Consider the following 26,234-nt stretch of genomic DNA (forward strand, 5'->3'; position numbering starts at 1 on the left):
GGCTGTTACTCAGTGTCTGGTCCTCGAGCGGACTGTGACAAAGGGAGGCCCACTATCAGGACACCTCGGGTGCACATTACCCTCCCCCCATGCCTTCCCTAACACCCCAACAGTTCTTCCCTATTTCTTAGTGTATTTTCTTCGCCTCTCCCATCTCTATCCTAGAATGACCCACAAAATAAAGGAAAGTAACAAGGCCACCCAAAAACACTGTGCTGGGACTGGAAAGGACTTGAAGAGCTCAGGCTTGGAGCCAGGCCATCCTGATTCAAGGACTGTCTCTGCCGATGACTGACCCTGTCTCCTGGAAAATGACATTAATAGTGATCATGGTCTCACAAAACTTGTGGTGGGGGCTGAGTGAGGGGCGAAGCAGAGAGAGCTTCTCCCGTGACTGGGCCAGCCAGCCAGCCAGCCAGAGCACAGTCCAGCCAGAGGCCGTGGTGGGGATCCCTCACTAACAGAGTCTGAAGGACTCCCTCCTCTTCCTTCACAATCCCCAACTAATGACTGCCCAATGTCCCGCTCACCCCCAGTCGAGTCCATTCAACACACACGAGTCCTTTATATGTTGCAGCTTTTACTTCAATTTGAAGCAGATGGTTGCACACAGATGTGAACAGCTTTGGCCTCGGGAGCACAAGGAGCAGACCTTGGCTTTGAGCGTGCCCCTTCCCCCTCCCACACAGGCCCATTCCCTTGGCCCCCTCCTCCCTACGTCCTCCCGCCTGGCCTGTCCATGGGCAGCCGCCCTCCAGCAGAGTGCTAGCTTATGTGCTAGCCTGAACCTGGCCACTGGTGAGGAGCACCTGGTGGGACAGGATGTGGGAGCAAAGACCCTCAGGAAGATTTCCTTGGGGCATGTCCTTGGTGGGGTGTGGGGCAAATAGCTTCTTCAGTCTCCCCCTTTCCTCCTCTCTCAGGAGGCTTGGGGTCCAAGAAGAAGCCAGGACCCAAAGGATATTGGGAACAAGAGCCAGAGGCCTGGGCAGAGAATGGGAGGAGCCAGGGTTGCCCCCCCTCCTTCTGCCACCAGCCTGCTCGTCATGGCTCTAGGAAGCTCGTCTCGAAGACAACCAGCTGCTCAGGGCCCAGCACAGACAGAGCAGGCTTGGAGGGTTAAGTGCTTCTGAAAGTCACCAAATGCCCAGTCCTTGCATGAGTTCCTGGCTGAAGCACTAATCCATCTTTGGCTTGAGGTGGATTTGGTTGGGCAGCAATGGGGTGGTTTTGTGCCGTTGGGGCTTCATCCATAGTTTTCTTGGACAATCTCTGTAGAATCTTTGGCAATAGCCTGCCCCACCAGACAGAAGGCAAAATCTGAAGTAACCCTGGATGGCAGGAGACTGAAAGGGAGGCCGGCGGCCCTTGTCCTGGTCCTAAGTGGCCCTGAGAGATGGTTCATGGGCTGAGTAGCTGGTAGCATCTTTTAGAAGACAAGGAATGAGGCTGGTTGTCTACTGGTGATCTCAGCTTTCTCCTCAGGCCTGACAAGGAGAGAGACTCACAGTGGTGTCCACGGTCTAGCCTGTAGCAGGTCACTCCTGAAAAAAAAAGTAACAGCATTATCCCTGTTCATCCTGAAGTTGGATGCTAACACTCACAGGACATTCTCTCAATTGTCATGGCCTCCCACAATGGGACATTAGATTTATATTGCCCCGGCAATGTTTCATTCAAACCATAGGGCCAGATTTAGGCCCAAGACTAGCAATCCCCATAGAATACACTGTCTCTTTGTCCCCACTGAATTCTGAGGCCTTGAGGATGCCAAACACTTTTAACCCCAGGGACACTTGGTGATGATGTCATGAACCCCAGAATCACAACCCGGGGATATCAGAGTCAGCCCCCTGCTATGGGTGCTGGAATAGGGGAACAGCAGGGCTTCCCTGCAGGTTGGTTGGTTTCCATGGGAATAAATGTCTGTCCATCACTTTTACCATCTCAGTGCCCTGTTCAGACAAGAGCGTGTCATCACAAGTCCTGAGGCCTACAATAGCTGTGCCCTGTCACTCACCAACTGGGACCCCCTGACACAGTGACATCTTAGGTGCCCACCTCTGACAGATGACTCAGATGAAGGAAGTCTTTATTTTCTAAGCAGAAATCAGAATGGACCTGTAGAATCCTCACCCAGAAAACAACAGAATTCTGTGTTTCTGAACATCACAAGGTAGGGACACAGAGGGCCTGGAGTCCTACTGTTTTGCCTTCACTGAGGCACCTGTGGCATATTGAGGACCGTGAGTTAGTGGGTCAGGCCATCTCTAAGTCCCAAGCTTCCAAGAAGGGATGGGTGAGGAGGGCAAGCCAAGGACACACTGGGGAACCAGCCCTAGAGGATGGGGGTGGTCAGCGTGAGTGCAGAGACTCAGGAGGGACCCATGAATCCATGCAAAAAGTACTCCGAGACCTTGGTACAGCACCCCTCTTGGCTCTGCAAGACTCCTGAGCAAGCAGTTCCCGCTGATGCTAAAGCAAACCAGCTTTCAGACCCCGCCGACCTGCCAGGGCCCTTCTCACATTCCAAGGCTGGACCACTGCAGGCAAAGCAGGGAGCTAGTGCTTCACCCCGGCAACGTCAGGAGTTGAACCCAGATCAGCCCTGCTTCTTCCACTGACAGAAGCTGCTCCCGCTGAAGCCTGGCTTCGAACAGCAAGCGGCAAGGAGGCAAACCACGAGGCTGGAGGGCTGCTAACCACAGACCTTTGGATGTCTTGCCTCAGAGGCCCCAGGACACTGGCAGGAACATAGCCAAGATGTGGTCCAAGATCCAAAATAAGAGGTGGGAGCCAGGGTGGATACAGGGTCCAAGCAGGGTGAGCGAGCCGCACCATGGGGAGGAAGGCTGTGCCGCTAATAGTGGCTGAGCAGGGGGAAAGGAAAAGTGAGCGGCCAGCCGGCAGGGTCTTGATGTGGTAAATCCCAGGCTTACATTCTCCTGGCCCATTGTGCATGGCTGGCCCCCACAGAGATCTGCTTTGTGTTACTGAGTCTGAGAAGAAGGATTTTAAGAGGCAGAAGGAAAGCCCATGAGGACGGCCCAGGGTCTGTGGTCCACAGCACAGTTTACAGCCACGTCATCCCGCTGGCTGCATGGGCGGGCCCTGCTGTGGCTGGGGCTGGAGCTCCTTCCTCATCCAGTTTGACTATGGTCTGGAGAAGGAGTGGAAGGCTGGGACCATTCTCCTAGCCCACACTGTGAAGGTGGCCAGGGCAGTCTGGCTCTAGCTACAAACCCGGCTGGTTCTCAGACAGAGCTCGAGACTGATGCCCAGCTCCGGGTGTCCCCCAGACCAGCAAAGGAAGCTGAAGCTAGCTTTAGTGTCCAGCTGGGTTCTTCCTCTGGACCAATCAGCTGTGGCAGGGGGCAAGGAAGCAACCACAATCGCATATCGTTGCTTCTGGCACTTCCGGCATGCCGGGTGTGAGCGCTATGATCTGGTCAGTATGGCCGAATGGGTAAGATCATCATCACAAACAGAAGTCACCCTTCCACCTGTCTCCTCACCTGGGGTCACAACGCCAGCCCCACGGGGGTGAGGGGGTGGGGGGAGGGGGGTGGGGGATGGGGGGGCAGTGAATGACTCTGTTCACTGCTGCAGCCCAGCGCCCAGCATAACTCCAGCTGCCCTCTGTATAGACAGGGCGCAACCCATGAGTCCCAGGCCTCAGCTCACTGCAGCTCTCTCGTGCCACAGGCCGGCCCTCCACTCTCAGATGGAACTGGGGAACTGTGGAACTGTGGAACTGTGGCTGCCCGTTAGAGATGTTTCCCCCTGTAACCTTGAGCAACCTCAGCCGGTGGCTTGTCCCTTCGCTTGCTTCTCCCTGTCCCCTCTGCTGACCGTGCATCTCTGCCCTTAAGTCCTTTCCTCTCTTCTCCTATGTCATGCAGGGTAGTTGGACCACTTTGGGGACATTAAAAATTGACTAAGCCAGGGAGATGGCACAAAGATAAAAGGTGCTTGCCACCAGACCTGGTGACCAACCTAAGTCTGACCCTGAAACTACATGGTGGAAAGAATAGTGACGTTCACAGGTTGTCCTCTGACCTTCCCTTATGTGCCATTGCACACACGCGTGCATATGTGTGCACATGCATGCACACAAAATAAATAACACGTGCATATGTGTGCGTGCATGCACGCACACAAAATAAATAATTCCTATGTGTGAACATTTTGCCTGCATGCATGTTTGTGCACCGTATCCAGGCCTGGTGCTTACAGAGGCCAGAAGGAGGCACCATGTCACCTGGAACTGGAGTTGTAGACTGTTGTGAGTCACCATGTGGTGCTGACGCTAACCCAGGTCCTCTGTGGGAGATCCCGGTGCTCTTAACCACCCAGCTATCTCTCCCAGCTCCATCTCCCTCCTAAGTTCAAAAAAACTCATCGTCCACCTGCTATGTGTACTTTAACCTATGTAACCTTCCCCCCACTACTATTTCCTAATTGTCCATTTTTCTACATTTAGCAATCTGGATAGTCTTCAACAGGTGTGAAAAGAGACCCAGTGAGTTTGCAATGTGGACAGGGATCTTTTTTCTTTAATTGTTATATTCCAAAAAGAGCAGGCAGCTTTCAAGCATCTTTTAAAAACTGAAGTACAATAGAAAAGCAGAGAGGGGAGAGAATCCTACGAGAGCACGCTGGCGTTGTCCTTTAGCCTCCCATGTTGGCCGCCGCTGCTGCAGTCAGGTGAACTGCCAAGCTCTCCAACTAAGCCTCGCTTTCCTCATTTAAAGATGTTATTTGTTTGTGTGGGGGAGCAGGAGGTGCACCACAGGGCCCATGTGTCAGCCAGAAGACAACTTGCAGAAGCTGGTTTTCTCCTTCCTCCTAGAGTGGAACCCCAGGCCTAAGGCTTGGAAGCAACCCACCTCAGGATGCTGAGCTGTCTCCTGTCCCCCCATCTCCTCTATCTTTAGTGTGCGTGGGTGTGTACACACAGGCCAGCAGAAGTCAGGGAGTAACTGTTGCTCAGCCGGGACTTGCAGATTTGTTCTGAGTCCATGAGCTCCTGGCCTCCAAATATCCCAGGGAACTGCAAACAGGAAAGAGTCAACCCTTCTCAGCCACTCTGTCCTACCCGACCCGAACACCATGAAGCAGACAGAGAATTCAGGAACAGGAACATGACAGGGACATGATGGGAGTCTGCTGTTCCTCCTGGGTCCCAGCTTTGAGGATCCTCAGAGCTCCTGGGCGCCTTAGGGCAGGCATCAAAGCCATAGACAAAGCCTTTGTGAGTCTGAAAGCCAGGCTGGGGAGAATCTCTTCACTCAACCAGCTGTTGTGAGTTCCTATCACATAGCAGGTTGGTTGGTGACAGACACTGAGTTGGAGGCCCTGCCCTGCTTCCTGTCTCACCTCATGGGAGAGCTGTCAACCCTGTTCAGTCCCCAGGACTGTTCCCCAAAGAGAAAGACATCATCCTGGATTCTAGGCTAGCGTCTGTAACCCACAGGTCTCAGACCCTGAGACTGAGACTACTGGATACATCAGGGCAAACCCTTCATGTGCTGAAGAAAACCACTCAGGCCAAACCTCTAGACCAGAGAGGGGCACAGAGAGGGGCTTTCCCAGCAGTAACAATAAACAGCAACAGTCAATAAACAGTCACTAAATGCTGGAAGCTGAGGACAGGTGGCTGGCAGAACCCCTCCCTGTGCTGCTATGTCAAAGGTAGAGCTAAATCGCAGGCTACCCGAGCCAGCATTCATTGCTGCAGACTCTGGAGACTGATGGAAATATCCTATCCACGAGTGTGCAAACTCCAGCACCAACTGTGGCTTGTGTCTTCCCTGCCTCCACCCCTTACAGAATACAGAAGGTCTGTTCAGGTCCACTCTCTCAGCCCACCAGCTCCCACCTGGAAAGAATGAACTGCAAGCTCCCAGCTCCCAAAGCACTTAAGCCCCAGTCCCCGCCATCTTTCTGGGCTATTGATAGTGGGGTGGCTCACCCTCCCACCCCTCCCAAGGGGCACTGCCTAGGGCACCCTGATCTTCCCACGGTGGGGGGCAGGGAGCTGGTGGGGAAGTGAGGGATTGAGGCTCGGTGCTATTGCTTTAGAAAAGCGGCCACGTGCCAGGAACCCACCTCACCCCGTTGCTCACACCGACAGAGAACGAGCCTTGGCAAATATGTGTCCCTGTGTCCATTCAGCAGACGCAGACACAGAAGCCTGCACTGTCACCCTGTGCTCCTGGAGCTGCTGCGGACAGAGCCTGGGCCCTGACCGTCCTGACAAGCCAGTTTCTGCCATTTGCCATCTTTGAGTCAATTAACCAGTGGCAGTGACGAGCAGAAAGAGACTGATTAAAGGTGGCCACGGTGGGAAGAGAGATGAAGAGGTTCAGCAGGCCCCCAAAGGGTACTGGCATGAAGTTTAGGCTTAACAGAGAGGGCTGGGGGTGAGTGTAGCAGATCGGTCCTGTTTGATTTGTGGTCTAGTCATCATCGGTACCTCAGCTCCATTCTCCCTTGGAAACGTGGTCTGACAAGCTGTCAGAGCTGTGTGAAATGTCTTCCTGGAAGACAAGGCTCCAGGCTTTCCTTCTCCTGGCTGGGAGCTCGAGAGGCCTGGCACACCCAAAGCTAGGACCAGAGCCCACAAGGAGCCCCCAGGGCCTGCAGAGGACCGCCACGCCATGCTGACGCCTCTTCTCTGGCTGCCGATCTGTTTCTCAGAGCTCTGCCTGTGTCTCCCGAGCCAACTCTTTCTTGGCTTCTTCTATGTTTGTCTCTCTGTGTCTGTCAGTCTATCTGTCTTTCTTGGTATGGTGCCCTGTAAGGGCAGGGCTGGTCCAGGCAAAGCTATGGGCACAGTGGCTGCAGCTTCCCGGCTGTCTCCAGTCCTGCAGGCTCCCTCCCAGCAGCCCCCGGGGTTCAGGACTGTTCCCTGAAACTGGCTGGGCAGAGCCTCAGTCCTCAGTCTTCCCAAGTGGGCCTCACCCCACGGACACCCCATATGTGTATGCACACCCTAATCTCTTTCTCCCAGTGGGAGACAACTGGGGAATTCCAGTTTCTTAGGACTCCTGTTTTTATAGTCTGACAGATCAAGGGCGGGGCACGGTGTCTCCTTGGAGACAGCCATCCCTGTCAGGTCAGTTACTTCTCTTGCCTCATATCATGCTTCTAGGGTACAGCAGACCGGGCGGGTAGGCAGACCCTAACCCTGACCTACAGACAGCCATCTCTTCACTAGTGAGCAGGACGTCAGGTCCCTGAGTCATCTGCCTGAGATGACAATTACTGTGACTGTGCATCTCTCAACACTTCCCCTTCATAATCCTTCTAGCAAAGTGACATCAGGGGCAAGGAGGCGACACCAGATAAACCAATCCATGCTGGCCAGGAGCACTCTGCAAACATCTCAGTCTGTACCCAAAAGACAAGTCAGGGAGCCTGCTGTCTCAGAGCAGCACCAATGGAGCATGCATGGGTGCTTCTGTGTGTGCCTGTATATATGCACCAGTGTGTGTGTGCCCGTGCATGTGTATATGTGTGCTTCTGTGTGTGTGTGCCTGTGTGCGTGCCTTGTGTGTGTGCACCAGTATGTGTGTTCCTGTGTGTATGTGCCTGTGTGAGTGCACCAGTGTGTGTGCCTTTGTGTGTGTGCACCAGTGTGTGTGTGTTCCTGTGTGTATGTGCCTGTGTATGTGTGTGCTTCTCTGTGTGTGTGCCTGTGTGTATGTGTGCTTCTATGTGTGTGTGCCTGTGTATGTGCCTGTGTGTGTGCATCAGTGTGTGTGTTCCTGTGTGTATGTGCCTGTGTGTATGTGTGCTTCTATGTGTGTGTTCCTGTATGTGCCCGTGTGTATGTGTGTTTCTGTGTGTGTGTGTGTGTGCACCAGTATGTGTGTGCCTGTGTGTGCATGTGTGTCTGTGTGTGTTCCTGTGTGTATGTAACTATGTGTATGTGTTTGCCTGTGTGTGTGTGTGTGTTGTATGTGTGTTGCAGCTGGGAAAGGCCAGGATCCCAAAGCAACCCAAATAATCAAATGATTTCAACCAAAGCAGTTGGAGTCCCATGCAGGGGGGTTGTTTGGCGGGAGGGTTGCTTCCTTAATTATTTACTTTTTGAGACAGGATCTCACTAAGAGTCTGTGTTGGCCTCAGACTTGCTATATAGCAGAGAATGACACTGAACTTTTGTTTCTCCTGCCTCTATCTCCCAAATGCAGGCATGAGTCAAGACTCCTTTTTATGTGATGCTGGGGCGGGGGTCAAACTCAGAGTTTTATGCATGTTAGACAAGCACTCCCAACTAAACTATCCTGATCTCGAAAATACTGTTTTAACAAGGGATACCCTTTCTCTTGTCTTTTCTAATATCCTTAAGGCCACGCCTTAGCTAGAATCTGGAGCCACTGTGGGATGTGGGTACAGGTGGGGCCATCCCTCCTCAGAGCCTTTTATTCCCTGACACCCTTCAATCACACCATGAAAGGAGGTTCCAGCTTTTCAGCTAACTAAGGAAGGCAGAGAATGAGATGAGGGAAAGGACTCTGTCCTTCCTTTCACAGATGTCAGTGGGGGAGGGGAGACCCACCAGTGGGGGAGGGGAGACCCACCAGTGGTCAATACAACATAGAGGTAACGGTGCCAACCAGTGGCATTGGAAAGTCTGTGTTTGAATTCTGAGATCCATTCTACTACCTGTCCCTAAGCAAGTCAGTTGACGTCTTCCTGGGCGACTGGAGGGTAAGGATATGAGCATCACCGTCTGCACAGGTCTCCGGGTCCCCTCATGGGACCCTTTGCCCCAACACTAAACGGCCTCCACTTCTGGGCTCTTTGCCATTACTGTTCTACTTCTTCCCTGGCTGTGTGGTCCTGGTCACCTCTGTCCAAGCTCGCAGAGCTGGCCCTGCTGCAACAGGTTGTTTCTGCTTTGCTGCTTAGATCCCCGGCACCTGGGAGCCCAGGTCATAAGGTCTGCGTGACAGCAACTACGACAAACTCCAGTCCACGAGAGCCCCCCCTCGCATTGTCAGCTATCACTTTCGTGCCATTTAGCTCTGATTGCCAGGGTGGAGCCTCTGTCTGTTTTATTCACTGAAGTAATCCTAGAGATGAAATCAATGCACAACAGAGGGAGTCTGACACTTGCTTAGTCTTAAATAAAGTGCAGGGCTCTGTTGGTCATCTTCATCATTTTCTACATAGGAATCTAAAAAGGCTGAAGTAAAATTTCACGGGCTGGGAATACAACTCAGTTAGCAAGCACTTGCCTAGCGTGCTCGAAGCCCCAGTCCCATGCCCAGTGTGGCAGAAACTGGCTTTGCTGGGGCTGTCTGTAATCTCAGCTCTAGTGAGACAGAGACAGGAGGTCACACTCCACTAGACAGCAAGTTTGGAGCCATCTTGAGTTACATGGGTCAAAATGTACATATGTATACATAAAAATTAAAATTACTGTGTGCACACTGAGCACGGTACAAAGTGATCCACCTTTTGAAAATAACCCTCTGGTACCAACCCATGTCCTTTCTGTTCAGGCTGTTAGGAACCAGGAGGGCAGCAGAGAGGTGTGAAGTGTTGCTCCTGTGATGAGAGGGGGACTCCCAGAAGTGGCTGTCACCACCCCCAGGTGGGCTCTGAGTGGCTTGTTCCCTGTGGTGGCACTCACGTGCCCAGCTGCGTGTCTCTGTCCTCCCTGGCACCACGGAGCCATTTCTAAGGCTCATGAATGATGGGGGGGCTCATAAAGTCATCAACCAACAGCCTTCTGTTGGTATATCCCGCAGGAAACCTCCATCTGATCCTGACAGATGTGCCGCACACCTGGCATGGAGACACACGCACGCGTGCGTGCGCACACACACACACACACACACACACACACACGCAGCTATCAATAGAGAGCAAGTCGGACTTGAGTTTTCTTCCTGTATCAGCGTCAGGTTCTAAGAAAATATCCCAGTGGAGTCTGACACTTGGCTTCTTCTGGCTGCTTCCCCGTCTGACTTCATTTGAGAAAACCTTTTCATAGCCACTGTGCCGTCCGGCCCCCTAGCCCCTGGGCATCGGGGTATCTGCATCTGCCTGCTGAGGGCAAGTACCAGAGCTCAGGGCATGCACAAAAGCCTGTGTTGAAATGCAGGCTCCTGGCCCCAGAGCAAACATTGCTAGATGGTCCAGCAGAAGGGCGGTATCAAAGGGTCTGTGAAGGCCGTAGGTAAGACTTTGTGTCATCTCACGCCTGCAAATAATAGAAATCTCAAAGGGTGGTGGGATTTAAAAAATGATGTGAGAGGAGTTTGCAAACTGTAAACACCTATTACCTATAAGGACGTAGGCGGTCACTGGGGAGTTGGCCATCAATGTTCTGCTGACCCGAATGCTACCAGTTGAAAATGGGGTGGAGGCACCAGCTTTGTAAGGATGCAGTTACAGTTAAAGCAGCTAGGGAAGCAGTTTTCTGCCACTGTGGCCAGGCTTATGACACGGGTTGGCTCCACTATGAATAAAAATACCCTGTGACAACCGGAGTCAACTCTCCTGGGCTGGTCTACATGGGGACTGCTCTGTGGCCCTCCCAGTGGACAAGCCCTGATGTTTTCTGTCAGGTTCAAGGAAAACACCTCCTCAGGGAAGGAAGGAAGGATATATCTAGGACAGATTGCACTAAAGAACAGAAGCCTTCCTCCTGGTCTTGTTGAGAATGAAGAGCTTGAAACTATGAAACTATGGCAGCCACCGTGTAGTCATGGGGAGCAAAGGAAAGAACCCTGAATCCCCAGAGCAGGAGCAGGCTGTTCTACAGGACCCACGAAGAGCCTGGAGTAGGGTCCAGGAGGGCTTCCTGGAGGAACTGAGCCTTTCACAATGGGTCAAAGTAAGGCAGAGCTAGATCAGATGGCTGGGGACACAGTTACAGTAACCGAGCAAGCATGCGCACAGTCCTGGCCAGGAGCCCTGGGAACACTAGGATACAGGAACAGGTGGCAGCATCCCGGTCAACAGGGGTGGGGGAGGGGTCAGCAGGCTGTTCTGGTGAGTCTCAAAGTGTGGATGCTGAGGATTGAACCCCTGGCCTCTGGAAGATGAGCCACTGCTCTTAACCTCTGAAACCTCTCTCCAACCAAGCCTGAGACTCTTTGTTGGTTTGTTTGTTTGTTTCGAGACAGGGTTTCTCTGTGTAGCCCTGGCTGTCCTGGAACTCACTCTGTAGACCAGGCTGGCCTCGAACTCAGAAATCTGCCTGCCTCTGCCTCCCAGAGTGCTGGGATCATAGGCATGCGCCACCACCGCCTGGCCCAAGCCTGAGACTCTTGAACAAGACCTCATGGTCCCTAAAGCACCACTGAGACCCCGACACCCCAACCCCCTAGAAGCCACACAGGGAGGACCCAAGGGCTGGCGCCAAGCCCCTCTGGACATGAGATTAATGGCCCTGAAATTATGATAAAATAAACGTTTGGTTCTGCTCCGTCTGCCCAAGTGTAGATGGGTGGAAAGCGGCGGAAAGACAGGAAGAAAGGAGAAAGGGGTGAGGGCTTTGCAGACAGCACAGAAGAAACGCAGCGTGGTCTCCGAAGACCCAAATGGGAGGCTCGAGGGAAGCAAGGCACTGGCAGTCACTTGGTACTGCTACGTGAGGGGCCTGCTGGCTCTGAGGTCTGAAGGGACAGCAGGGGGTGGAGCCAACGACCGAGAAAGGCAGGGAACTGGGGAAGCAAGCCCCGCCCCTGCCCCGCCACCCGCCCCGCCCCCACCCCGGCCAACCCCTGCCAGGCAGGCTTGACCCCATTCCCCTTCCCTCTCAGGGGTGTCAGGAAGACAGGAATCCCGCTTCTCTCTCTTTAAATCCCAGCTGCCCCGCCCCAGGATCCCACAGCCCAGGACAGGCCACCTGGTGACTGCTCCCACAAGGTGCCCAGATTCTGAGCAGACATGTCCCAGAAGCTTTGGCGACAGTGGCGGCAGCCGGTTCTTTAAAAAGGCCTCACGTCATGCTGCAGTCAGCTGTGGGGGCCCAGGCACTGGGGTGTTTATGGCTCCCACTGTTCTCCCACTGAGCTCCTCTGTGCCGCCCCTCTGAGGAGCCAATGGACGTGTCTCTGTCTCTGTCCCTCTCTGTCTTCTGTCGGTCTCACCCCAGCCCCTGCAGACCCAGCGCTTGCTTGCTTCTGCTGCAAGCTGGGGTCAGGCCGGGTAACAATGGGATGACTTTCCAGCCCGATGCTACTATTTGGTTAGAACTCCAACAATGACAAGTTAGGACCAGAGCACACTTTTGGCGATGACCTCAGCAAGTACCGGTCAGGACCTGGACACGCTGATCCAGACAGACAGACAGACAGACAGACAGACAGAGACACACACACACACACACACACACACACACACACACACACGCATGCGGGTACATATGGGGACAAAAGTTAACATCAGACTATCTTCCTCACCCTGTACAATATTTCCTATCTTTTTTGAGACAGGGTTTCTCCTTGTTGTCATGTCATTGTCACATGCTGCCACACGCATGCTTCTTATGAGTCTGCTGGGGTGGGAACTCTGGTCCTCACCTTTGCATAGCAAGCACTTTACCTATTGCGCCATCTCCTTAGCTACTGTCTTCCCAGTGGACTCCCCGACCTTCATACTTGCCTGTCTCTTCCAGCCCAGAGGAAAACAGTCACTTCCCACTATTCCCAGGATTAACAGCTTTGAGAAAAAAAAAAAGTTGCCGGTATCCTAAGAACTAATTAGGTGGCCTTCAGGTACTCCCAAGAAGGAAGAAATGACACCTGGTGTCAGAAGAGGAAGAAACAACACTGAAGGCAAACAAGGGGGTGGGGGGGGGGAATAAAAACCAGAGATAAAAAGTCGAGAGCAAACAGCGGCGCCTGAGAAACACGAACTGCAGCCGCCAAGTTTTACGGCATCCAGCCCTGTTATTCATAAGCGAGTTTCCTCTCTCACAAAGAACCTTTTGCACGGTTTTCGCTGCTGCCTCCAAACCAGCTGCTCGCGCTGTTGTATCCTGAGTGATGATGAGGTTCTGAAAGGGCTTTCTGGGAACAGATGGCCAGGGGAGAGCTGGGGAATGTGCCAGCGGAGGGCCGGGCGAGCTGCCAAGGCCTGCGGTGACTGAGTTCTTGGGCTTCCAGCTCGCGTGCTTTCCCTGCCCTCTGCCCTCCGTGGCGCCAGCAGGCCTTCCCAGCGAGCGCTCGGAACATCTGGAGTCTGGGGTTGCCAGGAGGGGGGGCGGGCGGCCTGGGGGGGGGGGGGACCCGCTGTTCCTGCGGAGCTCCCATAGACTTGCAGGCAGGCCCGCCTCTCCCAGCAGCTAATCAAAACCACAGCACCGAATGGGAACCAGGCGGCGCTCCCAGCTGCAGCCGGAGGCCGCCAGGCGACTTAACCCGGTGTCAGGCCTCACTGGCGGCGCAGCCCTGGGGGTACTCGGAGCTGATGACACCCCCCCCCGCCCCCAAGTCCAGGCCCACCCCACTCCTTGCCACCACCAGCGGGCTATTGGCTCCCTGCAGCTAAATGGAACCTCCACGTGCTGCAGATGCCTATTTACATAAGGGCGCCAAGTGGCTATGGCACAGGACATAGTGTGCGGGCTGGGGGGTGGGGGGCGCTCCTGGGCAATCTTGGGGGAGAAAGAGCTTTTCAACCAAAGAAAGGAAACCTACTTCCTAGCCCTAAGGCACGTGGGTTTCTCTTGGCCTCAGTTTCCCTTCTGTGCAGGGAGCTTGGGGGGTGGGCAGGGACACTGCTTCCGACTCCAGGAGTATTACAGACAAGGGGTAGAGATGGTAGACACAGTGCCTGGTGCACAATGTACCTCACCATATGGTTGGTGTCTGTTGATGGCGGCCTGTTTATTGGCATTCTTCTGAGCCAAATGTTGCCTAGATTTCTTGATATAGATCCACGCCCTTTGAAATCGAGGATTTATGGACTGGCTGCTTGCTGGCCTCGCTTTAAAGGACAGGGTCAGAGCTCCAGATTCAAGGGCTAGAGATTGGAGAATCCCCAACTTGAAGGAGCAGCATCTGTCCACCCTGGGTACCTTCCCTTTCCTGAGATGTTCCTTCCTAGGGTGGGATACGAACTTGCCACTTTGTAGCTGTACATTGGGAGATCCCCTTTCTGAGATAAGGGCAGCCCCTTCTGAAGCAGGGTTTTGTTTAATCCCTTCAGCAAGGCAGAAAGGAAGGTATGATGTCCCTGCTTTATGGGGAGAGTCCTGGGGACCAAAGAGGTTACCAGGGTCACCAAGAAAGAAGTAGGAATGCCAGGATTTAAAGCCTTGTCTGTCCCAAAGTCCTGTTTTGTTTACTTCACAGTTAATTGTGCCAGAGAAGGCAGCACCCACAAGAGGTGTAGAGCTCTGGAGGGGGGGTGTTCACCCCAACTCTACACAGCCACCCTTCCGAAGCATCCATTTCCTAAGCACAGCGAGTCCTTGCAACAGAGACGGATGTCATGTCTGAGCGTGCCGGGCAGGTGCTTTTTTTTTTTCTAGCTCAAGACTCTGAGTCTCTCTCTACTCACACCCAGCACTTCAGGGTGAAAGGCAGAGTTCTGATCCGCAGAGCTGGGGTAGCAGCACCCCAGCCTCTACCCTACCTCAGACCACCCAAGTAACATCCCAGGCCACGGAAAGGAAAGCCGGCCCGTGCTCACGCGGGAGGCTCCCCAGCTGACGGTCCCTACAACCCAGGCCTTGCCAGACGTGTGGCCTGACGGTGTCAAATGTGAGAGAAGAAACAGCAGCTGAGAGTGGGCTCCATGTTGGAACAGCTGGTGACAAACATCTATGTAATTGGAATGCCAGGAAAAATAAATTGCATCCATTTTTATGACTAGAAGGGAACTGGGTGGTGGTTTCCCACTCACCTCTCTTTTCCCAGCGTAAATGGACTCCACAGACTGTGAGAGCGAACGGCAGGTAACTCAGTGACTTAGCCTAGAGGGTGTGGACTTGAGAGCACACTGGCCTGCCTGAGCTCCACAAGGGAAGCCAGCAGTGCCAGCCCTCATAGAAGGGGACAGCCGTGCACAGCAGCAGTGACCACTTATGTGGCAGGCTGAGGTAGACAAAGGCAGGCCAGTGCCCTCAGTGGTGCTCAGGGCCGTGTGGGGCTGGGGGAGCACGACCCGGGCAGGGAGAGGCTCTTGAGACTCTGCAGTACACATTCAGGTTCTATGAACAGCCCACAACAGGATGGTCCAGCCCTCAGCCACCTAGTTAGGAAGCAGCTCTGGACAACCAACGCTCACACTAACTCTCCTGTCCTCCACACTGACAACCCCCCAAATCATCTGCTCTTGGTCTGTCCCCAGAATTGATATTACACAACTCTATTATTGAGACAGTCTTTCAAAGAACAGAGTCTGGTACCTCACCCGCTATCTCCTTAAAAAGTTTCCCCCTTCTCCCAGATGGCCATAAGCAGCAAAAGGATAAAGCTTTGCTTAAGAGGTCACGGACTCCAGGGCACCCCCACCCAAGAGGCTCCTCTCCACTTCCTTAGGCCTGCAGGCCACACAGGCAGGCTGCCACCCTGGCTTGTTCACTGGGGCCAGTGCTGCTGCTTATCCCGCCACCCACCTCACCCACTGCTGTGAGCGACTAAGGCCTCAAGGCCCATTCATTACCAAGACTCAAAGAACTCCATGGATGTCAGCAGGAGCCACTGTTACTGAGTTCCTTGTAATCTCTGGAAGAAAATGTTCTAGACTGGGGATACAGGCTCTCCTATTCCCACAGGATGAGGAAGACTCACAGAGACCAGTTATGAAGAAGCAGGTCTGTCCCCCTTCCTGTTCTCAGTCCTCCTTCTTCTAAGAGAAAAAGAGAACATCATAGAAACAGAACCTGCAGGAGTGTGGCACGGGGCCAGGTGCTTAGCTGCTCTCTCTCCAGCGCAGCAGACTGGGACAGCCCTCCCCAGAGCCTTTCCTCCCCCAGTCCTGTCTCTGCTGAAGGACCTCTGACAAGGCCCTCTGCACTGCTCTCGCTTATGCGTTGGGTAAAAACTGGATGCTAGACAGGAAGAATGGCTGTGATGGACAGAGTCTGAGGCCTGGGGAGTGAGCAAACTTCAGTGCTGATTCTGTTCTTAATGCAGACCTAAAGTGGCAGGGTGGCTCATGGGGTGGGTGGGTCAGGAGCCCTGGACTCAGGCTCTCAAACTGATGTCCTGAAGGAGGGTCACTCAGCCCCTCTCGGGGACATGAACTGTCACTAGTCACCTCGGCCAGGCCCACCTGCATCTCAGAGGCAGGGTAGACATCTGCTCACGGGCACAGCGGTCTTCATCCGCAGCCCCTCGGCCTCAGCCTCCTGCTGCTCCTCCTGGTGGTCTCCCATCACAACTGCTCATTCCACTTAAGGCTTTGGGAGTTGAGGGGGGGCTCACTCTGTAGCCAGAATTGGCTCGAAATTCTTGGCAATCTTTCTGCCTCAGCTCCCAGAGGGCTGAGGTAGGATTACAGGTATGAGCCACCTTGCTGGGCACTGTGCAAGCCTTTAGACATGAGCTGAGTCCGGTGGACTATGAGGTGACTCAGAAGGTAAAGGCCCTTGCCACCAAGCCCGATGAACTGAGTTTAATCCCCGGATCCTATGTGGGAGAAAAGGGAGAACCAACAAGTTGTCCTCTGATGATCTCCACGCGCATAGCACAGTCCCTCCCTGCCCCCACGAATTAATTTTCTCAACGCAAATGAGTGGTAATGGGATTTCAACATGTGCCCTCCAATTACATCCATTGGAAACTCAACTCCAAATCTCATGTGCCAATAATATGGAGGCAGCGACTTCTGGGAGCTAATTACATGACATGAGGTCATCAAGGTGGAGCCCTCGTGACAGTACTGGCTTTGTCCGTGGAAGAGAGACTTGAGCTAGCATGCTCGCTATCTGACTGGCTGGTGCCCTTGACCAGGCAAGATAGATAAAGCAAGAAAGACCTTAGCAGAAACCAACACTGGCCTGACTACTGGACTTCCCAGCTCCAGAAGAGCTAAATAAACCTCTGTCCTTCAGAAACTACCCAGCCTCTGGCACAGGGACAAAGGCAAAGGGAATCATGACTCTATCCCCTAAGGACATGAAAGGGCAAGCCCCCAGCCATGACCTGGCCTTGGGAGGAAGGGGCTGGGAGGTGGGCATAGCCTGAGATGGTCATCTCATTTTCCATAGAGGAACAGCAAGGGCCCTTGTGTTTCTGAGTTGCCCATAAGCCAAGCAGAGGGCATTCAGTCTGATGTCACTCAGAGCTTAGCAGATAGGGCTGTGCACCCTGCCCCAGGGCCTCCTGGAGGGAATGCTTGTAACGAGCACCAGGATGGGCCCCTCCAGACCCAGACCACTCCAGACCCAGAACGGGCAAAACAGATACCTGCATGGAAAGTTCTAGATCTTACCTCCTTGCACTCTCTAAGGCCTCACAGGGCTCTGTGCAAATCTTTCCAATCCTCCTGCCTGCCGAACAGACTCTGCTATATCCAGGGCTTCCCGGCGGCTTTCCTCTGATGGCTGGAGACTCCATGTGAGGAACAAGAATTCTCCCTTAGATTTTTGTCTTTTTTCACTCTGATTACTCTTGGCTTCCAAGTCCTCCAACCACAATGTCCTGTTGCTACTAGGTGGCAAGGACAGTGTGGCGAACTATTTTGTCTCTATACCCCCATGTCTGTCACAAAGAGGGTCCTGTACAGAGAGAGACTTGAAGATCCCCTTCCATCCCATGCCCAGTGACTCCTGTAGTGATTACATGCCCTCTAAGAGGTGCTGTATATACCCGCTGAGGCAGGAAGTGACTGTCCTTTGGAGCCTGCCAATGTCCCAGCCTGTGTAGCATGGCAGTGCTGAGCCCTGGGGCTGAAGCACAGCCTCTGTCCCCTCTTGCCACATGAGCTTTTCAAAGAGGCAGTTCTACACTTAAGAAGGAGTAGCCAGGCCTGGGAAAGACACCCTGGAGACCCAAGGGCCAAGGAGACTAGTGGGGAGGGGTCATTACTTTAAGTGGACAGGGCATATCTAAAGATGCGCTTCCTGGTCAGACCTTTGCAACCGGCCCCACCCCCACCCCACCCACCGCAGAGCAAAGGGAAGGCACCTTCCAACCAGTCACTAAGCAGGCAGGTCAGCCCTCTATTTTGTGACCCATGAACACAACATTTTATCTCTGAGGTGGCTCTGAGTGGGTGCCCCATTAGCTCCAGCTACCAAGGAAGCTTGACAAGCTAAGAAATGGTTCTCAACTGCTCGGTGACAGCCAGGGCTGTCAGATGACTCCATAATCGGCTTCCTCATCTACACCACAGGGAGGTCTCTACGGTTTCTTAGCCATGAGGTGATTTCACAGGGCTCCAAATGCTTGGCTCTGCGTGGCATCCTCGCTGTTGGCCTTTCTTCCCTGGTTCTCTGGCTGGGGCTGGAGCGTGCAGTCGGCTCCGGTCAAAGGACCAGCGGAAGGAGGGGCCTGGTGCTGCCTCCGAGTGGAGTGGGTTGGGATGTAGAGAGGTGGGGAGGGGAGAAAGGACGGTAAGGAGCCTGCCCAGGCTGCCTATCTGCTCCACCAAGGGACACACACCAACAGCCGAATCCAAGGGAGTTCACCAAGAGTTTAGCAACCTCCTTTGTCACAGAACAGCGGCATGGAGCCATCCATCACGCCTTCATTTACCCATGTCACTGGCCAAGCAGAAAAGTGGCCGGTGGCGCTTCCTCTCTCACCCATTTGCTGAGGGCCTCTCCTAATTGGCCCGCTAAATCACTCCCAGGAATGCGATGCACAATTAGGGCTGGTAGCGCCCCCTGAGGAGGGCCTCCCTGGATGGGGCCTCAGTGGCCTCCGGGAAATCAGGGCAAGCTATAGGTTCCCTGGGGGAGGGGCAGGCCAAAAGGATGGAAGCAGGGAAGGACACCAGAGTTCCCAGGACCTCTTGAGCATCTCAGACAGACTGCATCCCACTGTCTTCCTCCATGCCTTATGGGGGAGCAGATCCAGACAGCTACAGCACTTCAGCTAAGTCCTGGCCCCTGACTGGGAATCTGGAAGCATCAGCATGTACGAAACTATAGTTGTGCCTAACCCTTTTTCTCCTCCACAAATTTCCTTAAATATACCAGGCTTAACACAGGCCGTCTGCTCCACCCACCTCCAGTGATGTCCCTGCTTGTCTGCCTGGAGGCCTCTTAGCTTTCCTACTGGTCCCAGCCCAAATGCCACTTCCAACGAGATGTTCTGCCCAGCTCCCTTGGGAGGAAGAATTACTGTGACTCTTCCATCTGGCCTTCCCACACCCAGGAGAGGCCACACTATTCCACCCACTTGGCCGTACAGGATACCTTTCTGACCACCCTATCACTGCAAGGGAAGTTTCACACCCCTGCCCAACTTTCCCAGTGAATCTCTCCGTAAGGAATAAATGAATAGATATCATCCTCCTCCCTCATGTACAGCTTCATATGACACCCCACACAAAACCACATTCCCCAAACCCACAGAGAGCCTCTCCTGGCTACCACCTATTTGGGGAAATCTCTTCCTGACAGAACATCTGTCAGGGCCATGTGGATCATTTAGCCTCACATCACATAAGAACAGGAAGGACTTCAAAGACGGACGGACCATTTCCTCATTTAAGGAAAAAGCAAACCCAGACCTAGAGACTCCAGGATATCGAAGGTCACCCAGCAGTTTTCTGCTTTCCATCCCACCCATGATCCCTGGGATGTGAGGATTCCTGGATCTGAGGTGTCTACCGGAACATTCCAAGAGGCTGATCTCCCTGGTCTCCAGGGAATCCAGGATGCACGCAGGATGTCCCTACCTCACCGTCCCCAGCTCCCCTGAGGTTGCTGCCCCCGGGCAGGTGAATACCTTCCGCTTCTTGGCGCGTCCTTCTGCCTGCAGGGTGCGGGTGCAGCGCTGCACACACTCGGAGAAGCTGAGGTTGCTGTGGTCGGCACTGTAGTCCAGGTCGGCCAGCCGCGCCAGGGACAGGATGTAGTTACAGGCGATCCTCAGGATGGCCAGTTTGGACAGCTTCTGCCCATAGGAGTAGCACGGCACCTGAGAGTGGAGCGGGAGGGCGTCAGAGCAGCTCCAGGGCCTGCGTGCTGAGCATGACCCCTCAGTCCCCACCTCGCGGGCAGGGCGGTGGAGGCCGCCTGTCTACTGTGAGTCTGAGCACACCTGACCTTATGACCTCTGCTAATCAATCACCTGAGGTTTACACACCCACATTCAGCTCAGCTGCTCCCACACTCTAGGGTGTGTCCAAATTCCCATTTGACAGGAGGAGACAGTGAGGCCAGACTCACACCCAAGCACCAGCTGAAGTACCACAGACTTCCACCCTACAGCGTCTTCCCGATGCTGGGGGAGGGGCAGACATTCTTCCTGCCTCTGAGGCTTCTTTCATACAGTCATTCTTCAACACTTTGTTGGATACTTGAGGGCTCAACAATTAAAAAACTTTTTTTTTTTTTTAGATAGGGTCTCACTATGTAGTTCTGGCTGGGCTGAAACTCATGATGCAGACCAGGCTGGCCTTTAACTCAGAAACCTGCCTGCCTCTGCCTCTTGAGTGCTGGGATTAAAGGTGTGTGCTACCATGCCCTGCAAAAACTTGACTCCTTTGGGCCTGGTAGTATATACCTATAATCCTAGCCCTTGGGAGATAGAGGCAGGGAGGCTGGGGGGTGGGGGGTCAGGAATTCAAAATCAATCTTCACTTACACAGCAAGTTCAAACATACCTAAATTGTGACCCTGTCTCAAAACATTTTCAAAAGTAAATTTAAATTAAAACACAATGCCCAGTCAGGTGGTGGTGGCACATGCCTTTAATCCTAGCACTAGGGAGGTAGAGGCAGGCCGATCTCTGAGCCTGATGTCAGTCTGATCTACATATTGAGTCCCAGGACAACCAGTGCTACACAGAGAAACCCTGTCTCGGAAACAAGACCAAACCATGACCCCCCTAGCCCAATGTGGAGGTGCACACCTAGAATCACAGCATTTGGGGAGCTGAGGCAGGAGGACTACTATGAGTTGGAAGGCACCCTCGGACTACATAGTGAGTACCAGACCATCTAGGGCTACAGAACAAGATCCAGCCTGAAAACAGGCCAACAACTAAACAAACCCCAACTCTTGCCTTCAAAGAACTTAGACCCAAGAAGAATGGCGGAGCTGAGGTGATGGCTCTGTGGGAAAGACTGTCACGCAAGCCTCACAGTCAGAGGCCAAGACTGGGAATCCACGTACAGGTGGACGCAGAGAACAGAGTCTCCCCATCTGCCCTCTGTGCCCCTCACGTGTGCCGTAGCGCATGCCATGTGCACCCACACACTTAGCAATAAAGAACATTTTTAAAGATACCATACGTTCTCTTGGAGATGTTCAGGGGGGCGGCGCAGATCCCCAGACACAAAAACATGACCCTTTCTTCTTTCTTCACTTTCTCTATGCCTCTAGACCTGGACGGTTACTGCGGAGCATGGCACACAAGTGGGTGATAAATGCCAACAGCCCCAACCTGATTCGTTTGTCTGTCTGCGCTGGCAGCAGCTTACCACTCACTGACTGTGGGGGATGGGCAAGGCCTCTGACTTCTTAGTAAGGCCCTCCTACACATGCGCTGTGTGAGCCATCAGAGAGGTTAGACCACAGCACCGTGTAACTGAGTGCCGCGTTGTAACGTGGACGGAACTCCTCATAATCTCCCTGACACCTGTTAACCAACCAACCGACCTGTTCTTTCCCTGCACTCTTTGCCCAAACAGCTCAAATGTTCCTGCGGGTCAGCTCCAGTCCACGGCATCGGTCCGTATTGCCCCACCGAGTGCGGCGCCCTCACAGAACGGCTGCAGTAATATACTGGGCCAGGATCTCACTGAAGTCAATGTTTTGAACAATGGATGATTTTAACCCTGAAGGAACAGATGGTAAGGTTTGGGGCCATTCCTAGTTGTCACAACAGAGGAGCAGCAGGGTTTGGAAGGAGGTCTGGGGTACAGCTGAACATCACACCATGGGCAGGACCCTCAATGCTCTCCTCAGCAAAGAATTCCTGGATCCCAAAACTCAGTAATCCCGAGAGAATGAACATCCCTACAGGCAGCCCCAGGGCCGTGGAGCCTAAGTATTCATTACGTCATCCACTTTAAGCATCACTTCACCCAAGAATTTTCTCTGGTTTCTCACGCCTGCCCTATACCAAGGGAGCAACCTGTGCTTACCGGTGCTGTAATGGGTCTATCTGCCTCTAAGTCTCATTTTTGCTCACACCCTTAGTGTCCGGTATCCCCCATATGCTGGGGGAAGGCTCTCAGCTGCAGAGGATAGCCCATGTCTAGCCTGGAGCAGGTTTCAAAAGGGCTGGTTAAGTAAGGCCATGAGTGAAAGAACTCCAGAGTGTTTTGAATCTAGTTCCAAAAACATATTTTGGGCCCTGGAGAGATGGCACAGGAGCTAAGACAGCTTGTTGATCTTGCAGACAACCCACATTGTGTGTTCCCAGCAGCCAGACAGAGCAGCTTACAACTGCCTGTAACTCCAGACCCTGGACCCCACGGGACCCCAGGCCTCTGCTGGCCTCAGACACTGCACTAGTGCACAAGCCCACACTCAGACATGTATACACACAATTAAAAATAAACTGATAAGGGGTTAGAGAGACGGCCAGTGTTACGGGTACTTACTGGCTGTTCTTGCAGGGGACCTGGGCTTGGGTCCAAGCACTCACAGGCAGCTCAAAGCTACCTGTAACTCTAGTTCCAGGGGTCCAATGCTCTCTTTCAACCTCTTTGGATATGAGGCCCTCACATGATATGCAGACATATATGCAGGCATGACGCTCATATCCATACAATAAATAAATATTTTATGAGAGGATAAAAGAAGAAAAACTGGGTTGAGAGATAGTTTAATCAGTATGTCTTGCAAAACAGAGGACCTGAGTTCAATCCCCAGAACACGGGTTAAAAGTATCCAGCATGGAAGCGTCCAACAGTCTCAGCACCGGGAAGACAGAATCAGCGCTGTGGAGCATGTTAGCTGGCCTGCCGAGACGACTTGATCAGCTCCAGATCAATGAGAGGAGAGAACCTTAACACACACACACACACACACACACAGAGAGAGAGAGCACAAGAGAGGTGCAGTTTTGAACACAAACTCCATTTCTCTGAGGATGAACAAACAATACACTTACCTTTGTCTCCTGGATTCACTGCCTGGCTCGGACTCTGCCCAGCAGATGTACAAGTGAATGACATACTCATGCTGAGCTTTGTACACTGGGCACAAGACTGACCTCACAAGACTGAGTAGTGGGGACTCAGTTGACGACATAGGCATTGTGCACAGCAAGCCTAGCAGAGGTCAGTAAAATGATGACATTCAGTATTGCAGAAGGTTCCAAGACAGGCTCCAGAGAGGGTGAGAAACCCGGGCACAGTAGCTAAGTGCCCCCCATCCTGGGCACAGTAGCTAAGTGTCCCTCATCCTGGGCACAGTAGCTAAGTGCCCCTCATCCTGGGCACAGTAGCTAAGTGCCCCTCATCCTGAGCACAGTAGCTAAGTGCCCCCCATCCTGGGCATAGTAGCTAAGTGCCCCCTATCCTGGGCACAGTAGCTAAGTGGCCCCCATCCTGGGCACAGTAGTTAAGTGCCCCCCATCCTGGGCACAGTAGCCAAGTGCCCCCCATCCTGGGCACAGTAGCCAAGTGCCCCCCATCCTGGGCACAGTAGCCAAGTGCCCCCCATCCTGGGCACAGTAGCTAAGTGCCCCCCATCCTGGGCACAGTAGCTAAGTGCCCCTCATCCTGGGCACAGTAGCTAAGTGCCCCTCATCCTGGGCACAGTAGCTAAGCACCACTCACTCTACATTAGCCAGGACTCTAGAAAACCAAGACACAGGGGCGGGAAAGTCAACAGAGCAAGCTAACTCTCCTGAACCTCCAGCTCCCACCTACATGCCCATGCCCATCCCCCCCTCAATGCTACAGCACCAAACCCATCCAAGAAAAGCTGGCAGAACAATGCTATTCACCTGTTTCCAGTCAGAGTCCAGAAAACCCTGTTATCAGTTTGAACAAATAAACAAGCTCTGGGCCAGGGATGGTCTCAGGGTCAGCCCCAGTACCTCTCTGCCTGCCTTGACCCAGGAGGTGGTGTCTGCCTGCTGTGTGGGGGAATCTGGGAATGCAGGACTATGTCACTTAGAGATTACTCTGGAAATCTCCCTTCAACAGACAGCTCTGCACCTGGGCCCCCAAACAGCTGGGCTTCTAGGAGGACATGAGAGTCTGAGAAAGGTCTGTGTGCTGGGCCCAGAATGGCAGGTGAAGCCAAGGCCAACCCAGGCGCATCATGCCAGGTTCTGGGGCAGTCTGTCCTAGATTCGTCACTTTGCGCCACTGCTTGGGTCAAGCTCTAGGTCAAACCCAAAGAAAACCATGGACTGACCTCTTGGCCGTGGACTGAGCCCTTGGCTTTCTGGCACGACCAGCAGGCTTTCATGGATTATCCTATCTGAGATCTACCTCAAGTAAAGACGAACGTCTCATATGCACATGAGGAAAGCAGGTGAGCGGCGGCGTTCCGAGTCTCAGATCGGTCAGCTGAGACCTGGCTGGAGCCAGCAGCTCATCTGCCTGATGTCCGAGGAAGGCACATTCAACAGGACATTCTGCTACCAGGGTGGACACGTGGGGCAACGCTGGCTCTTTCAAGTGGCTTGTCCCGTCTCCTCTCCTACCCCGAGGTTGGCTCTCTGTGAGGCTCCTTCCAGAGTCTCCTAGTGACAGGGCCAGAGATAAAACTCAGCTGGCAGAGTGCTTGCCGAGCATACCTCGAAACCCTGGGTTTGGTCCCCAGCATTGCACGAACCAGGAGTAGTGGGACACACTTGTCATCCCAGCACATGAGAGAGAGAAGCAGGAGCACCAGAAGTTTGAAGTTATCCTCAGCTATGTACTGAGTGTGAGTCTTGACTACATTAGACCCTGCCACAAACATAAAGCATGCATACCACTCCCAACAAACAACAACAAAACCCATAAGCCAACTTCCACGCACTCCTCATGCCCACGCAACCTTTGGCCCCCAACAGCCCAGCATGGAGACTCCCTGGCCTGGCTGCCACCACAAAGTTCCAAGCCCTTGCAGTAGCATGATTTAGAGCAAATCCCTTCATCACTCTGAGCCTCTGTTGCCTCCTTGAGAAGGTAGAAACAGCAACACGTGTGTTCCTCACAGAGTCTTGAGGACATTTATTGATGTTGCAAAAGGTCCCCAACAGCTGCCTTCTTCAAAGTCCTATGGGCAGAGGCACGAGCTATACCCATGTCTTCAGCAGAGCACTGAGGAAAAGCAATGACATTCACTCCTCAGAGATGCACTTGACTCCCAGCTGTGCAGTCTCCCTATTCCTCCACTCCTCCAGCTGCAGAGAGATGTGCTAGGTTTTCTTCCTCCCTTCCTCCCTCCCTCCTTCCCTTCCTTCCTTCCTTCCCCCCCACCCCCAAGTGCTGAGACGAAGCCATATGCCACCACTGCCCAGCCTGCTGGGTTTTCAAATCATGGCTCCACCAGAGCCAGTCACAAGCCCTATCCATACCCCATCCGACTACCTGCACAGGACCCTACCTTGTCAAAGGACTGGAGTTGAAGTAGATATGGCCACCTCCCTACCTATATTTTCCAGCTTCTGAAATAGTAAAGGGACCTCCCTCAGATTCATCCTTAAGGACCAGCTTAAAGGACTAGCTAAAGACATGTGTCCGTGCACAAACGTCTTTGTGGGTAGGTATACGTGCATACGTCCCAGCACGCACGCGAAGGCTAGACATTGGTATCAGCTGTCTTCCCCCATCACTCTCCATCTTGATTTTTTGAAACATGTTCTCTCCTGAGCCAGGAGCTCCCAGCTAGGTTGGCAGGTTAACTGGTTATAAAGCCCCAGAGATCCTTGTGTTTCTATCTCCCTGGTGCTGGGATGACAGATGTTTGCCAATGTTCCCGACTTTTTACGTGAGCAGTGGGAGTTGAACTCAGATCTCTGTGTTTGTTCGGCAAGTGTTTTTCTGATGGAGCGAGCGACTTCCCTTGCTCCTGGATTTTAAACTCCACAAAGGATCAGCTTTGGGCATTTTTACAAGCGCCTCTGGGCCCCCCAAACATTCCACCCCTCCTCTACTGCCCGAGCTAGACCCTCCCTTGGCTC

General features: G+C 53.3%; 1 protein-coding gene across 2 annotated transcripts in view; it reads right to left on the reverse strand.

Annotated features, from left to right (window-relative positions):
• Positions 1-562: 562 nt before the first annotated feature.
• Atoh8 (atonal bHLH transcription factor 8) overlaps positions 563-26,234 on the reverse strand; it is a 32,170-nt gene continuing 6,498 nt past the window's right edge. The window contains exons 2-3 of one of the 2 annotated variants that reach the window (XM_052173912.1): positions 19,831-20,072; positions 563-1,544 (exon numbers count right to left, since the gene is read on the reverse strand). In XM_052173912.1, coding sequence (XP_052029872.1) covers positions 1,505-1,544; positions 19,831-20,072 — 282 coding nt within the window. In that variant the 3' untranslated portion in view covers positions 563-1,504. The remainder of the gene's footprint in view (positions 1,545-19,830; positions 20,073-26,234) is intronic. The other variant, XM_052173913.1, reaches the window with a different exon arrangement.

Source organism: Apodemus sylvaticus, chromosome 2, assembly GCF_947179515.1.
Source record: "Apodemus sylvaticus chromosome 2, mApoSyl1.1, whole genome shotgun sequence".
Classification (NCBI taxonomy): domain Eukaryota; kingdom Metazoa; phylum Chordata; class Mammalia; order Rodentia; family Muridae; genus Apodemus; species Apodemus sylvaticus.